Source organism: Pelodiscus sinensis, chromosome 2 (genome assembly GCF_052426305.1).
Source record: "Pelodiscus sinensis isolate ZL-2025 chromosome 2, ASM5242630v1, whole genome shotgun sequence".
NCBI classification, from domain to species: domain Eukaryota; kingdom Metazoa; phylum Chordata; order Testudines; family Trionychidae; genus Pelodiscus; species Pelodiscus sinensis.
This window is the reverse complement of record NC_143053.1, coordinates 148,792,140-148,808,709: the sequence shown is the minus strand read 5'-3', so window position 1 is coordinate 148,808,709 and position 16,570 is coordinate 148,792,140. Positions and strand designations below refer to the sequence as shown.

The following is a 16,570-nucleotide window of genomic DNA, read 5'->3' as shown; positions in this document are numbered from 1 at the left end:
ACAGTTGCACCAGCTGTGTGGAAGCACTCTGGTGCTGGGAGTACAAGTGGTGTTGAGACCTAGATCTGGAAGCATGCATTGAAAAGAACACCCACTCGGCCTCCAAGTTGGTGGAGTAATTGGAGGCCAACCAAGGTGGTGCCATGGCAGTAGAGACTGGAGGCCAGAATCCTGGTGCATCCTGGGCCGGTGATTCAGGCTTCCTTCAGTGCCAAGGTGAAGGAGGAAGAATTACAGGGCCTGGTGTTGAGGTTCTGTGCCCCGCAGCCAGGTATGCAGTGAGTTGATGCTGAGGACAGTGCCAGGCCTGCAACTGGTGCTGGAACCAGTATAGGGGCCGGAAAAGCCAGATGGTGTCCCCTTGGGGCCAGTGCCAAAGCCCCCGGTGCCGGGGTATTGATACAAGGTGGCCTGGAGTCCTGGTCCCTCATGGTACTGGAGGCAGAAGCTGGAGACAAAGTGAGTTCAATGAGGTCTCTAGTGGCCTCAAAAGTGTCTGGAGTTGACGGCTCTACCTCCGGGGAGGTCTTCCTCTAGGCTGGGATCATGGTGTGGGCTGGGCTGATGCTGACCTGACACGGAAGCCCAAGGTGGCAATCCCGCTGATGCAGAGTGCCCCGACTGAGGGCACAATTTTGGCTCATGCCTCAATGGAGACCTGCCCCTGCTAGGTTTCCACTTCTTCTGAGGCACAGGAGACTGCGATTGGTGCTGAAGTCTATGTGGTGCTGGGGAGGCGTGCAAATGGTTAGGTGCCTTGCGCACTGAAGCCGGAGCACTCTGTGTCGCTGGTGCCAAGTCCGATGCTGGTGCCAGATGGAGAGCAGCCTCCATGAGAAGAATCTTCAGATGGGACTCTCTCTCATGCCTGGTCTGCGGCTTAAAACCCCTGCACCGAGGCACTTTAAACAAGCTTTGTGAGGATCACTGCAGGGCATGGGCTTCTGGCACTCAGAGGGCTTGAAATCTTGGGGTTTGAGCATGTCTTGCGCTAGGCACCAGGGATGCAAAGTGAGCCCCTAGCCAAAACATAACTATATACACTAGCTAAGAAGAACTATTTATATAAGAACTATACACAGTAAAAACTAACTAACAACTGAGTTTAAACCCACTCAGGGTATGTCTACACTACCACCCTAGTTCGAACTAGGGTGGTAATGTAGGCAACCGGAGTTGCAAATGAAGCCCGGGATTTGAATTTCCCGGGCTTCATTTGCATCTCGCCGGGCGCTGCCATTTTTAAATGTCCGCTAGTGCGGACTCCGTGCCTTGCGGCTACACGTGGCACGGACTAGGTAGTTTGGACTAGGCTTCCTAGTCCGAACTACCGTTACTCCTCATGAAGCCTAGTCCGAACTACCTAGTCCGTGCTGCGTGTAGCCGCGTGGCACGGAGTCCGCACTAGCGGACATTTAAAAATGGCGGCGCCCGGCGAGATGCAAATGAAGCCCGGGAAATTCAAATCCCGGGCTTCATTTGCAACTCCGGTTGCCTACATTACCACCCTAGTTCGAACTAGGGTGGTAGTGTAGACATACCCTCAGAGATTTCTTTGTGATTCAACAGACAGAATCTTTGATCCAAAGGGGGCCCCAACTTTTACTGAAAAGTTAAAAAGACTTTGGCCTACCAGTGCCTCATGGATAATTTCTGGTATATTTAGAAAGCATATAAATTCATGTATAGTTTTTGTGTACATTTTCTTTGCGTACTTTTACCCTAATATGTATGCTCCAATGAGAAAGAACTATGTGGTAATACAAAACAGCTGGCACTCACTGGCCACAGCCTTGAGAGAGAAAGCACAGCAGAGGTGCTAGCTGTTAGACAGACTGGTTTGCTGGGAATATCAGATGCCAACGGAACAGGAACATGAGTTCCTACCCAGACAGCTGGAGACCCGACTAAGCACTCCTGCAGTGGACAAAGGAGGTGAGCGGAGAATACAGATGATGGATGCCTTTTGTTGTGGTAAGGAAATGTGGCAATCATGTTTGGCTGTCTTCTTGTTTCTCACTACTTTTGGCTATGGTGGGATTCTTTCTGATACACAGGCTAGTTAACCTTTTCAAACAGACATTATTGTTTTGAAGTACATTAATATTAAGAATCAATGGGCCATATTTTCAGCTAATATAAATCAAAGCATATCCACTGAATCTGCAGAAGTATATCAAAGATGAAACCATGCTGGGGTTGTGGTCCAATACATTAGATGAAACAATTCTAGCTCAACAATGTCACGTGATTCCATTTTTGAACACGAAATACCAATTTTTAAAATTCAAAAGTATTTTACATTCCAACCTTGTTGCACAGATATTTTGGTACTTACTAAGATACGTATCCAAAGGGATACAATTCTCAAAGTCATCCGTTGGAGACAGAAGTTCACAAATGCTTTCAGCTGTGTGACCCTCAGGAAATTTATTTTGGTCTCCACATTTCTTGAGAATTTCCACACAATCTGATCTTCAGAAAAAATAATTATACAGCATGAACATACTACTTAAAGCAAAACATTTTAAAAAAGCATTAAAAAGTTCATTTCCCCCCAATCTTTTATACCATTCATCACACGGAAACAGACAGAGAGGTCTAAATTTAAGGTATTAAGATAGGGAATTATAGAAACTTATTGCTAAAACTGGAGGTTTTTTTCACTCTAGATTTGGACATCTTGTTTTGAGTCCTGTGGCACCTTAGGGCATATCTACACTGGGAAATTATTTCAAAATAAGTTATTTTGAAATAATAACTCCCGAAATAACTAACTCACTATTTCAAAATAGTGTGTCCACACTACAAAGGACCACTGAAATAGTGTATCGAAATAGTGAATTGTATTGAAATAATTGTATCGAAATAGCGAATCCACACTCACTGGAGGCTGCATCACATTTAAAGCCCCCGAAAGCACTCTGGGGAGGGAATCAGGAGAGTAGTCACTTCCTGTAGCTACTTCCTGAGGCTAGCTAAGACTCGTGCTTACAGGGGTTCCTCTCTAGAGCTGTCTCTCACACGTAAGTTCTCAGCTGCCTACTCCCTTGAAGGATAGCAAATTCATGCCGCATGCTCTGGTTCCCTTGCAGGCACAACAGCACTTACAACATGGAGCCGGAGCAGTGCAAGGCTCTTGGGACTCCTGCTGCACCTCATGGTGCAGTTTATCCACACTTCTCATCTGGTGCTTCGGGACCACAATGACCAGCCCAGATTGTGGGACCCCTTCACCCATACCCTGGTGCTCCAGATGCACAAAATTCCTTTCTATCCTCTGCACACCGTGCAACACTGCTTCTGGTGGAGGGAGACCAGTTCCGATTGGTGGGACCACATCATTCTGCAGCAGTGGGACAGCCAGCAGTGGCTCCAGAACTTCTGCCTGTGGAAGGCCATCTTCCGGGAGCTCTGTGAAAGGCTCACCCCTGCCTTCAGATGACAGGACACCAATCTGCAACCCACCATCTGCCTGCAGAAGCGTGTCACAATCATACTCCGGAAGCTTGCCACGCCGGACAGCTACCACTCCATTGGGAACCAGTTCGGCATTGGAAGATCCACAGTTGGGGCTGTCCTGCTTTGGGAAGGGGGGTGGACTCTTGTGTCCTCCTGAAGTCTCCTCCAACCCTATGACTCTATATTTCTATAGTTATATAGTCAAGGCAATTAATGGCATCCTACTGCAGAGGGTCGTCATCCTGGGCAACGTTGCTGCTGGATTTGCCGCTATGGGCTTCCCCCAATGTGTGTGGGGGCACTGATGGCAGCTCCCACCTGCCCCCCCGCGTGTAAACATGTAACTACTAAAAAAAAAATCCAGTGATTACACATTTATAAATGTTTGTTAACATCCCTAAAAGAGCCACTGGTACAACCCAATCCCAACTATGGGCCTAAGTGTCCACCCTGTAAGCTCCCTTCTGGTATTGAGGCAGAAACCAGGACAGGCAAGTAACATTTCTCCTGAGGAAAATTACTAGGTTGGGATACATAGGATCCCACTTCAGAGACTAATGAGAACAAAGATCAAGGAAGTGTCGTATCCACTGGCACTGCAGAACATGGCTGAGGCTCTGAAGAATGGGAGCTGGGAATACTATTTGCAGTTTTCCCCTGGATATTACTGGTATACTGATGGCCATTTCCAGTGCTGCTATCTGGTGCTGAAGTGAAGCTGCTGAGCAGTAGACAGTACCCAGGAAATGCCCTGCAATACTGTGGCAATAAAGTGGCTGATGAAAATGCTTCTGAAGCTGGCCTAAACAGTCTCGCACTATGCTTTGGAGTCAATGAACTCCCTTATTTAGAAGTGTGCTCTTAGGAGTGCTTCCTCTTTGCCTGCACTTGAGTCTTTAGAAGAGCTCATCCTCTGAGTCTTTTGATGATTTCCAAAGCTTTTTCTTCACAGTCAGTGATACTGATCTGCTTTTCAGAATTCGTGATGCCAGAGATGTGCTAATAACAGATTCAGAGGTCTCTAGTATGTGGACCAAGGTGATAGGCTTAACGCCAATTCCATCAGCAGACATTTAACCCGACTGCCCTGTCTTTTTTTCAACAGGATGTGAAGCCATTACAAATACCAGATTTGCCTCAGACAAGCCTCCCCACCAAGCACTTAAGGCAACTGGATGTGGGTGTATAAGGTATAGCCTTACTGCAAAAGTAGCAGGCCTTGCAAGCACAGTGTATTGCCACTACCACGGCTAGTATCCAAATTGGGTACCAGAACCACACAAAACAACCTTGTTATTTTACTAACAAAACTAAACAACATTAAACATGGGTACTGTATACAGCTATCGAGAAAAAACAGCAGAAGGATACAGAACTCCAATAACCATCACAGGCAGTATGAAGAAACTGAAGGGTTTGGGGTACCTCGGTTTTTAATGCCTGTGTGATATTCATGAGATAGAAGAGGGTGTTTACGCCACTGAGGGGTACTGCTAAGGGTAAAAACTCTCCAGCAACTACGCCCTGACACACACAAATATTTACAGTGGAATGGACATGAACAATTACTTGACTACTGTGGATTTTTACCTGTCTACTGGCTTCATTACAGGCAGAAGATAAAGAAAGTACTTTTACATATAGGCTGTGTCTACGCTGCTGCGATCTTGCACAAAAGTGGCAGTTCTTGCGCAAAAACTTGCTGCTTGTCTACACTGGCCGTGTGTTCTTGCGCAAGTAAACTGACATTCTAATATATGAAATCAGGGCTTCTTGCGCCAGAACTCTGACACTCCCGCTCAGGAATAAGCCCTTTTGCGCAACTGTTCTTGCGCAACAGGCCAGTGTAGACAGGCAACAAGAATTTCTTGTGCAAGAAAGCCCTATGGTTAAAATGGCCATCAGAGCTTTCTTGCGCAAGAGAGCGTCTACACTGGCATGGATGCTCTTGCACAAAAGCATATCTCTTGCGCAAAAGCACATGCCAGTGTAGACGTTCTCTTGTGCAACTATTTTAACGCAAGAACTCTTGCGCTAAAGAGTTTTTGCGCAAGATCATGCCAGTATAGACGTAGCCATAATGTATACTAAGTAATCAGGCTAAGAAGAGATGGAGGAAATACCCTGGTGAACACACGAGAGGAAGCACCACACTCTGAACCCCAGGAAGATTTAACTCTTGAAACAAAGACAATAGACCCTAGAAAATATAAGGGGAAGAAAAAAAAAAAAGACATTCTGGTTATTCATCATTTAGGGGACAAAGGGTCAAGCGCCTTCTCATTCTAGGAATGCTGGATTCTCCTACTCCAATTAATTTGATTATATAGTTAAAATGAGAAAGTAAGACTCTTTCAGTAATAATGTGCTGTAATACATTAGTACTTGCTTACAAAATCAGATTAAAATACTTTAAGTGAGGTGAAATTTAGGATACTCAAGACAAGTCAAACTCCTGAAAAGGGCGCAGTAGTCTGGAAAGGCTAAGAACCACTGCTCTACACTACAATCAGGTAAGGGCTTAGTACTTTCAACTCCCTTTGACTTTACTGGTAGTACATCAACTATTCAAAATCACATTCCATCACTGTTTGCCTTTTCTAACACAAATCAAACCCAGTAGTATAGCAAACTGGCTTTGGTTTATATGTAAACTGTAAAACTACTAAAGTTGAAAAGATTTATCAGTGTACTTACTTGCAGATAATACTTCCTCTAGATTTACTATGACAAGGTTTAATTTGCAGTGAGCAAGCAATTGCCTTCCACATTTCTGGTTGGCATTTTTTAATGTCAAGAACAGGAATGTTTATAAATGGCATCTTAATACTTCCTTTCTCCCAAAGCTTCATGTCATTCATGGCTCCTTGATCTGACTGAGCACTGCAACTTCTAAACAGTTCTGTTGGTCTTAAAGGAAAAAGTTAATATATCTTATTTATATAGGGAAAATGAGTTTACTTTATATAACAAATTCTACAACCCTATGCTCTGTGTCTTTAGTGGTAAAAAAGACAATTGTGTACGAAGCCTGAAAGGAAATGATTTTGGAAAACTATTTCAAGAAACTACCTTAAAGGTAATAAAAACGAGAAAAAGTGTTTAATGAATGAAACACTTTTTTTAAGTTCTACTTGTTGGGTGAAATGCTGATGCCATTAGACTTCAATAGGGCCAAGATTTCACCTGTTTTGCCTACATCATTATCTGTAATTTCTAGACAAAGTTGGAAGGATCTTACTTAATTCAGTGACAGACTTTTATATATAGATTTAAAATTCTTCATGTAATCATTTTTGAGCTTGTATCTTATTTTTACATATAAGGGACAAGATTAAAAACAAATACAACTGTATACTTTCAAAGCACATTCACCACCATCAAGATCTGCTGGGAAAATTCAATGTTTAAAGAAGATGCCAGAATACAACTCTGATTTTTATAATTCTGAAAGAATAAGAATTCTGAAAAACAACAGATCAGTCAGTACAAGACATCCTAATGCTCTTTCTGGAAAATATTAAAATCTAATATGAAAACTATGTCTTTTGACTACATTTTGCAATGTACGGTACACACAGTATTTAAGATAATCAATATTTGTTTTGTTTTGAAGAACTGATGGCTTATTTACAAATTGACAATTTGGGCTCAGAAGTATTTCAAACTAAAAACAAATCAGTAATATAATAAAAAGGATCACATGTTGTAATCTAGAACTAAACACATATCTGAAACAATCAAATGAACAACAATGAACAAGAAAGCAAGCAATGTCTATTTGTCTCTACAATGAGCAGCATGTTACCAACGAGTAACAAAAAGATTTTACTGTAACCATGAGCTTTTATTCTGATCACATCATAATAGCATTGAATATGTATTTATGAAGTGCGCTTTGTGCTTCAAAACTAAATTTGGTTTCTCAAGAACCTTTCTAAAATGTTTTATTTTATTAATGAAACAAAAACTATCTGGTTACAAAACAATCTTTGGGAAAATTATAATATAACATGAAGAATATAAACCTGAAAAATGTACTCAAATCACAGGAATTTCTCTATGAAATACGTAATGCATTTTACCTACCTGTTATTAAAATTAGTGCAGTAAGTGAGATTTCTACAGCCCAGCTGACAAGGTTCTCGTACATCTGCTAAACAGGTCAACATGGAAACTTCAACTGGGCTATATTCACAAACACGATCAAATTCTTGCCAACTCTGTGTATTGCCCCAGCTTGAGCTATAAAGTTTAGTGCACAACTCCCTGAAAAATCAAATTAAAATAAAAGCAATTTTTCAGAAGTCTTGTACTATGAAAGAAAGTACATGTCCTCATCATGAAAGCCTACATCCTTGAAAATTCTCACTGAAGTGTTTGTTTTTTGATATCCAGACAGTTTGAAGGATTGGGCCCAATATACAGCGGACAGACAGACAACTCTGGTGTTTTCCAGAGTGAGGTGTTTTCATTTAAGAAGCAAAGTAACCTGCTAGCTGTGACATTTATGTACAAAATGCCAAAATGCTAAGTGAGTACAACCAAATGCAAAGATGCTGTTATTTGCAGAGAGACTGAAACACCTGAAACTCTCTGAGGTGAGACTCAGCCCATCCATTTTGATGGGTGATAATAACTCAGGTGACAATAAGTAGAGCCCTCCACTTTATATCCACGGTTATCTGCATCCACAGATGTCCATGTGGTTATCCATTGCTCAATTTGTGGTTATAGATTTGTATCCATGCACGGCTCTAACAATAAGGAGGGGAAAAGTTCTAACCCAGGGGTGGGCAATAATTTTTTGAAGGGGGCAAAGGGGGGGAAACACTTCAAAAATTTCCAAAGTAGTCATGGACCTCCCTGGAAAGGGCGGGGCCTCAGACGGAAGGGGCCGGGCCTTGGGCACAAGCCCTTTAAATAGAAGCAGTTGAAAGGGCTCACACCTCCCCGGCAGCTCCCAGACAACACATTCGGGGCCACGGCCTGGATGAAAGGGCTAGGCAGGCTGAATGTGGCTCGCTGACAGCCTCTTGCCCAGCCCTGTTCTAACCTCATCCCTTAATTTTAGATTATATACACTTATGTCCACAGTGAGGAGAAAGAGGAGGTGTCAGTTTCCCCCCTTCCAAAACTTGAGGCAGTTAAGCAGCTTTTGTCGTCCCAAAATACACACTCCACTTTACATACATCCTAGGTGGCCAGCACTACAACCGTCCTATAAACATCTGTCAAGACCTCCAGCTTACCTTCCCAGATATCTATAATACAACTCCACACTGAAATATATAAATCTGCTGCATATTATATTGAAAAGCTGATGGCACATTAAAATAAATTGAGACTTTAACATCAAATTAAATAAACAACAGGAGTGACTCTGTATTGTTTGTTCTGCACTGTATTCTTCTGTCTTGCAGAAGAAGCATTTAATGAGTAATTCCAAGACATAACTGCTGGTATAAGATCCTGATTTCAATTGCTTATGACTTTGCTAAACATGCCAATTTTGGGCTGAAATTGTTCATAGTCTATACCCCCCTTAAGGGATGTAAGCAAGTAGTTGACTAGGCTTATCGGTTAATCTAGTCAACTACTCGCATTCCTCCCCCCCTTGCTGCCTCAGTATCAGAGGCAGCAAGGGGAGGAAGCAGGAGCCTAGCGGGCATAGGCTGCATTTGTGGCAGCCTCCCTCACTCCCCGCCAGCAGCCTCTGTCTGCAGCGAGCTCGGACCACCCTGCGGTCAGGGACTGTTGCCACCCTACGTTGCTGCCTCTGATACAGAGGAAGCAGTGTGGGATGGCAGGTAGCTGGTCTGTTTAGGGATCTGGTTTTTAAACTGGCTCCCCTCACAGACCAGCTCCTGCCTGGCACTCTGCACTGCTGCCTCACTCAGAGGCAGCAGCACGGAGTGGCAGGGGGCTCCCTGGGAATTGAGCCAGACTGTACTGTCTGATGATCCTGTCACCGGGGACTACAGAATAGTCAACTAACCAATAAGAATTCATGCAGTCAGTCGACTATTCTATTACCCGACAGCTAACATCCCTAGTCCCCTTGAGGCAGAATTTTTTACAAAAGTTTCAGCCAAAACAGGTTAGCTGTTCAGAGAATGAAATCTAGGTAAAACAACGTGATTTTTCCCTATTACATTCTGGTGACTTTTTTTGTGAACAGCTCTAGTGTCCATGTGCTTTGGAGCAGGAACCTGAAATTTGGTTAGGAAGGTAGCCTTTTTATCAGAGATATAATATTTTGCTGTCTCTGTGAAAATTTGCCTAACTTTAGTCTATAAAGTGTTACCAGAACATTTGTTGGTTTTTTTCCTGTACAGATTAAGTCAGTTACCCCCTGAAGCTTTTGCCAAGTTGTAAGCCATTGGAGGAAAAAAAAGCAGTTTATACATGATCAGTAGATTTCTTTAGTTTTATGACTTAAAACTGATGACAAAACATACTTGAGCATTTTCCAGTTCTAGTATGAACCACACTGTGCATGCCCATCCCTACAGAGCATCCTCTTACACACAGAATTAAGGTTGCATAAGCAATCTCATTTCTGGTATTCCCTGACTTTTGCCAGCTTGACTCTGCTATCTTAATAATGTTTTTTTTTTTATAACATCACAGCCTGAAAGTCTACTGAAAAATAAATAAAATTATCTATAGGCATAGTATCTTTCAGGCATTTAGTCTTCTCCCAAATGCGTATTAAAATAAAGTGAAAACATTAAGGTTAATATCACACATAACACTGAAGATGAATTCTCAAAACAGATAACAATGAAGAGGTGAGGTTTTCTTTTTCTTTTTTAAATTTTTTAAAAGTCCTCTAAATGTCCAAATCAGTTTTGCTAATAACATTTGTAAATAAAAAATTGCAAATGGGTGATCTATTGCTGAGCTTAGATTTTACACACTAAATTAAGTGGCTCTTCAGGCAAAAGCTTAAGAAGAAAGAGGGGTTTATTATTGAAACCTTGACCTGCTAGACTTACCTTTTTAACCAAATTAAATAAATAAATAAACAAACAACAGCTGACACTCAAAGACAGAGGGAAAATGGAATGGAACATTTATAGACGATCAGAACATTTATGGAAGCACATTTATGGAAGATTTATAGAAGCAAGCAAAGAAAATCTGAAAGTGTACCACTGCAACCCTTTAGAAGTCTACTTTCTGTGGACATTAACACACACAAACTTTACTATGGCAAAACAGATTTTTCTAGCTTGAATATTGCCACAACCACATTTCAAATTGTTAATGATTGTAAAATTTCCAGTTTACACTATATTGCTAGTTGCTTAGGTTACACAGTATTTTTTCTATAATCTCTCTCCAACATCAGGTACGCTAGGATTATTATAAATTACTGCATAATTTGTACAGTAATTTAAATAACCCATGTAACAAACTACATAACAGTTATGGTTAACTAATTCAACTCATGAACCATTTTAATAATTAAAATTTAATTATTCAAACATTAATTGGTACAAGACATGAGACTTGAAAAAACTCATGCCATTAGAATAAATTTTATATTGTGAACTGTTTACTCACAATGTAGCTTTTGCTGGTAAAGGCCTTTTTGGAAATTTTCTCAAGTATATATTTGTGGTGGGTCAAACTGGAAAAATATATGTAGTTGAAACTTTAACCTATTCTCCCATCATTAATTCTCATCAGTAACCACATCAACCTGTCCAAGTTTATGCCAGTGCAATCAGCTGCCATGGATACAGCATATTCACTGGGTGTTTCTCCTACATTTGTTTGATACTCCTTGGAGATAAGAGGAATAGCTGTTAAGTTTCTTAAAAGTTAAGACTGAAGCACCAGACAACTGACATCATGGAGAGGAGCCAATACGCTGAACTTCTACACACCAATCCAATTTGAAACTTGAATGAGAACATCTGTCATCTGGGAAACTTCTGGAGCATTTTTACTATTAAGTGTTTATAACAAGGGAGTGATAACAAAAAGACTACTCACCTACATGTAGAAGTGTTTGCTTTAGAACAGCAATGCAATTTAGCTCCATCAAGGCCTGTTGAAGGAGGAGGGTGCACAGTAACTCCAGGATGAACAGACCTTGAACTCTCAAGAAAGCACTGCCAGAGTGGATCTTGAGGCAGAGGCATTGTTTTACATCCTTCTATAAGTCCATCAACAATTTCAAGTTCTGTTTTCATTGACATCAGAATCCTTTTACAAGCAGTTTGGCAGGCATAATCTTCTGCTCTGTCACAACAATACAAACCTAAATATTCAAAAGAATAAAAATTCTCATGTATCAACTGGCAACTTTTAAATGGCAATAATAAAAAGTATTCTTTCCCATGGTGCTTTACATTAAGATATGTTGATAAACATATTTAATACAATCAATAGCAATGGCAAGCAGATGCTTCTTTAGTTTTAAATACTAGCAGACTAAAGTCTCCGAAGAAAAGCAGAAAGTGATCTATGACATTAATAGATTAACAAATAACATTTCATCCAAAAATCTTACAATATCCATAAAATTGTTATTTTATTTTATAATGTCATAAAAACATTTTACTTACTATCTGTAGGGTTTCTCATTGGATAAGACTGGGTGTAGTTGTTCACACAGTGTATTAGCTGAGGGCTAATAGAAGCACAATAACTTTCAACTGCTTTTATTTGAGAAGGACCAGGAGAAGAGTCCGTCCGAAAAATTGCTTGACAGTATTCCCGGCAGTTTGTATGATGTCCTGCGTAACTGCAACACACTGATCCCACTAGAAACACATGAAAAAACAACTATGTGTTTCTGTACCCAGAAACAAATACATAGAAAAAGAACATATGTACTCCACAGATAAATACACTCAAAAGGCTTAGAATGATATTCATGGTACTATTCAAAAGAAGGAGTTCATTTTTGCAAATTCTACTAAAATAATTATCTGGCATCTAGAAAGTCTCTCTCTCTCTCTCTCTTTCTCTCTCTCTGCAGGCTAGGTAAAGAGACATTTCTGGTCTACTAAGGGTGAAAAAAGCGTTATGCTTGAGAGTTTTGGTGATAGTCAGATTTTCATTTCATGTATTTTGTTTCATATATATTTGTAATACAATAATTTTGTCAAAGTGTCAAACCATGATCTAAATAAACAAATTTTCTGTAACCAACCTCGAGGCTCAAACATGAACACTAAGTTGAATTTTATTACACTTTTATCTTTAACAACTTAATATTAATTGGGAACATTTCAACATAGAAGTTACAAAAGGTTACACCCCGATCCAATAAGTCTGGATCAGTCACAAATATTTGTTGCTACATTATTAAATACATACATAGACACGTCCTAGGAAATATTTTATCAAGAGATAATTCCACATGTGTAAATGTTTTATGTATTCCCCTTCATTTTTTCTACCAAGACATACATTTCTGGCAAGACAGCAGCTTTGTGGATTGAAATTTCATTTGTCTGTTACTTATTTTTCATTTTAAATCATAAAATGAAAGAGTAAAATAGCAGAAACAGATGACTAAGAAATTGTTCAACATTTAAGCATATAATTTTACTTATGTGACTAGTCCCATTTATTTTACTTATGAACTCCTGCCCCAATGTATCCCTGGCAGGTGTAGGGGTAAAAATACTGGGACTACAGAAGGGAAAATTAAAATGGACCAAAATATTAATAAAATTAACTATATATAGAATACTTACTCTCATTTCTGTTAATGCAACTAAAAAGAGCATTCTGCAAACAAAACAAAAAACAATTACCACAAAACAAAAAGCATTTTTCATATCAATAAAAGTGGTTAGCAATTTCTTAACATTACACATTATTAACAAATGGAATTCATTGAAGAAACATTCTACTGTTAAGTTGTACCTAAATAGTATAAGCAAGCAGAAGTGGAAGTAGTATATAATGGGTAAAAGTACATATTTGCTTAAAAATAAGGAAAATGAGGTAAATAAAAAGAATTTAAAAGACTATGTATCATTCAAATTTCTTTTTGCATATTTTAATGGAACATATAGGAAAGTTAATCACATAGACAGAAAGATGATAAACTACCTCAATGATAAGAAATATGATATACAAAGACACAGCATTAATGACTGTTAATTAAAGGACAAATCCTGCAGTCTAAATTCCCACAGAAATCCATAGGTGTTTAGCCTGCATAAGGAATCAATGCGCACTGTAAACTAGGGCCCTCAGTGAGTCATGTCCTTCGGAGGCAAATGAAAGTACAGGAAATGACAATTATGGAACAACAATATTACTGTTACCAAAACCATTAGAAAATTATAATTTAAAAGTGCAGTGGACATACAAGAAAGTGTTTCCCATCTAAAATGAGAAAGATTATAAATAAGTCTTGTAAGCATAAAAATGTGGGCACACACAAATTTGACAATAACATGGCTTACTAGTTAAAACAAAGAACTAGGTGGCAAGCAAATTTTGTATTCTAATCCCAAATAAACAAGCAGGAAAACTCACATGACCTCACTGAAAGGCCAGCCTGAAAAGCAGAGAGCCTTATTCGCCAGCTCAATCTAGATTTACAGATATGAATAAATAATAAGCTCTTAAGGACATGAATAAGTAGTCTGGGTGTACAGAATTTTTAAATACTGATATTTACTTGGGGTGTAATTGAGTAATGGGCTGTAATTATCTAGTTTTACAACTCATCTTGATAAATTTCAGAACATGACCAGACGTAGTGACCAAGGAAGTGACTTCAAGTCCCATGTCCCTATGCTCCCACCAAAAAAAACAAAACAAAACAAAAAAAAACCCCACCAATTTAAATCGCGGCTTCATTTGCCTTTGCCTATGTGTCTAATCTACATGCCTCTGATGACAGAGGCATGTAGTCTAGACACACCTTCAGTGAAAAGTCAAAAAAATTAGTGCATTCATTTTCCATTTTTGAATCTCAAACTGTAACACCAATATAATCAGGGCTCGACAAATAATACAATCTACTCGCCAAGAGCGAGTAGATTGTAACCCGGAAGAGCCGGGTTCGGGCGATCTGTGCATGTGCAGAACGCGCAGATTGCCAGACAGCGCGGCTGGCAAGTATAGCTCGCCGCGGTTCAGCGAGCCCTGAATACAATAATACGTGGACAAAAACTGCAAGATTTTAAGTTTAAAAATCCCTTTTCCTTTTAGAATACTTTAACTAGAAAAACTGGAACAATTTTATTGTCTGGGATTTTGAGGAAAAAAAACTTATTTTTATAAAAATTAAATTTTAAGCGAAATCTGTTATTTCTAATTTAAGTTAATTACAAATTTCATTAAAACTCTTCACCAGATTTATTGACCTAGATTTTTGCTCAGCAGCAGTTTTAAAATGTGCCTTGTTTCTTTATGCCTCAACAAACTAAGACAGGAAAAATTATTACATTATTCATCACAGGAAATAAACAAACAACTGCAAGAGGACTGTCCTCTAGATCAAGGCTGGGCCCTCCTTCCAGGCAATGGCTCAGGCAGCAGGATCCTATTTAAATGGCTCCTTGCTCCTGGTTGTGGTGAGGCTGGATTTGTGAGCCTTTTAAATAGCTGTAGCAACCATGGGCGGCTGCCAGGCAACATGGTAGTGATGGGGACAGGCGCCACAAGCCCTTTACTGTATTTTTACTTCAAAGCCTCTGGCCCCAGACAACCTGGGGGCAGGCTAGTTCCCAGCCCCGCTCCTTCTGCCCAAGACCCCAACCCTTCCGGGGCCTTGTGTGGTGCCAGCCCGTGACCGTGTACCAAAATTCCCTGAGTGGCCTCCCTGTGAAAATTATTGCCCACGGCTGCTCTTGATCCACACTAATAGGAGACAAAAATCACCCAAACAGGAAGACTGTTTCTGGGAAATGGGGACCAGCCAAAGATGGAATGATCATAACACAGACCCAGAAACTAAAAAGACAAAAAACTCAAACACATTACAAAACTGACTTCTTATACTGTTTAAAGAAAAAAAAGCATACCAAAAGGTTGTAATAAAAGGGGGGGAAATGATAAAGGATGCATCGAGATGCTTCTTTCTAGATGAGATGAGATATGCCTGGAATTTGATTGAGGGGTACTGTGGAATGACCATAGGGGGCAGCAAGCACCTCTGCCAGAAGCCACTGCTGGCAGCACCCCATACCCTAGGGAGCAACTGCTGGCTGCTGTGCAGCCCCCGCCACTCCTGGGACGCCCCCGGGCAGTGCATATGCACAGCCTGTGAGGCCCCTGCCCTCCCTATGCAGGATCCAGGAAACACCAGTAAGAGGCCTGTGCTCCCTCCCCCCAATCCTGGAGACCTGTGTGATACTCCCTCTGCCCCAGGGAGTGCTGGCAGGTGGCCTGTGTTCTCTGTGTCCCCCCCTCAACCCTGGACTGAAGCACCACCCATCAGCACTGCGAAGAAGCTGGCAGCCAGGGTGCACAGCCCCATCCTGCTCAAGACTGGACCTGGACCTGGACCTGGACAACACTGGTAAGCCTTCTAGCCTACTATACATTTGAGAGAGTTTATCTTTCTGTGTTTTCTATCACCCTGTTTGTTCAAGAACTCCTCGTAAGTGGCATACAAATTGACTACCAAATGTGGTATACAAATTCCTCTTATCATAACTTAAAACAAGGTGAGGGTTTGGTTGTGCCATTATGAATCCTGTGATTCATAATGGGGACATTGATGGCTGTTCTCCTTTGTCATAGCGCAAGAGAAAAGTGCAGAGTTTGATGCATTTCCCACTCTGGCAGGGGAGACTAACCTGAACCTACTCCAGCTCCAGCCAGGGGACATGCATGCCTCCCCTGGCTGTGCCCACTGGAGCTGCAGTGGCCATGGAGAGATACTTCTCATCTGACTCAATGTGCTACGATGAGAGAGGGCTGGGACAATCCTCTCTCCCCAGGGTAGCCTGTACCCTTCATCCCAAGCCCCATCTCAGAGTAATGATTAAAATTAAGAAAAAAATCCACAAAATTAACTGAGCTAGGGACTCAAAGAACACTCGGAAAATCTTCTAGTATTAAATAAAAGATGTCCAAGTTCCTTCATCGATGTCCCAATCTTGCTCCCTGTGAAATC

At 40.8% G+C, this 16,570-nt stretch overlaps 1 protein-coding gene across 7 annotated transcripts in view; it reads right to left on the bottom strand.

Annotated features, from left to right (window-relative positions):
* LOC102462793 (TGF-beta receptor type-1) overlaps positions 1-16,570 on the bottom strand; it is a 232,374-nt gene that overhangs the window by 40,364 nt on the left and 175,440 nt on the right. For all 7 annotated transcript variants that reach the window (XM_089776469.1, XM_025179693.3, XM_075921582.2 and 4 more), the window contains 6 exons: positions 13,185-13,218; positions 12,045-12,242; positions 11,470-11,737; positions 7,552-7,731; positions 6,160-6,372; positions 2,339-2,475 (listed from right to left, as the gene is read on the bottom strand). In XM_089776469.1, the coding sequence (XP_089632595.1) occupies positions 2,339-2,475; positions 6,160-6,372; positions 7,552-7,731; positions 11,470-11,737; positions 12,045-12,242; positions 13,185-13,218 (1,030 nt within the window). The remainder of the gene's footprint in view (positions 1-2,338; positions 2,476-6,159; positions 6,373-7,551; positions 7,732-11,469; positions 11,738-12,044; positions 12,243-13,184; positions 13,219-16,570) is intronic.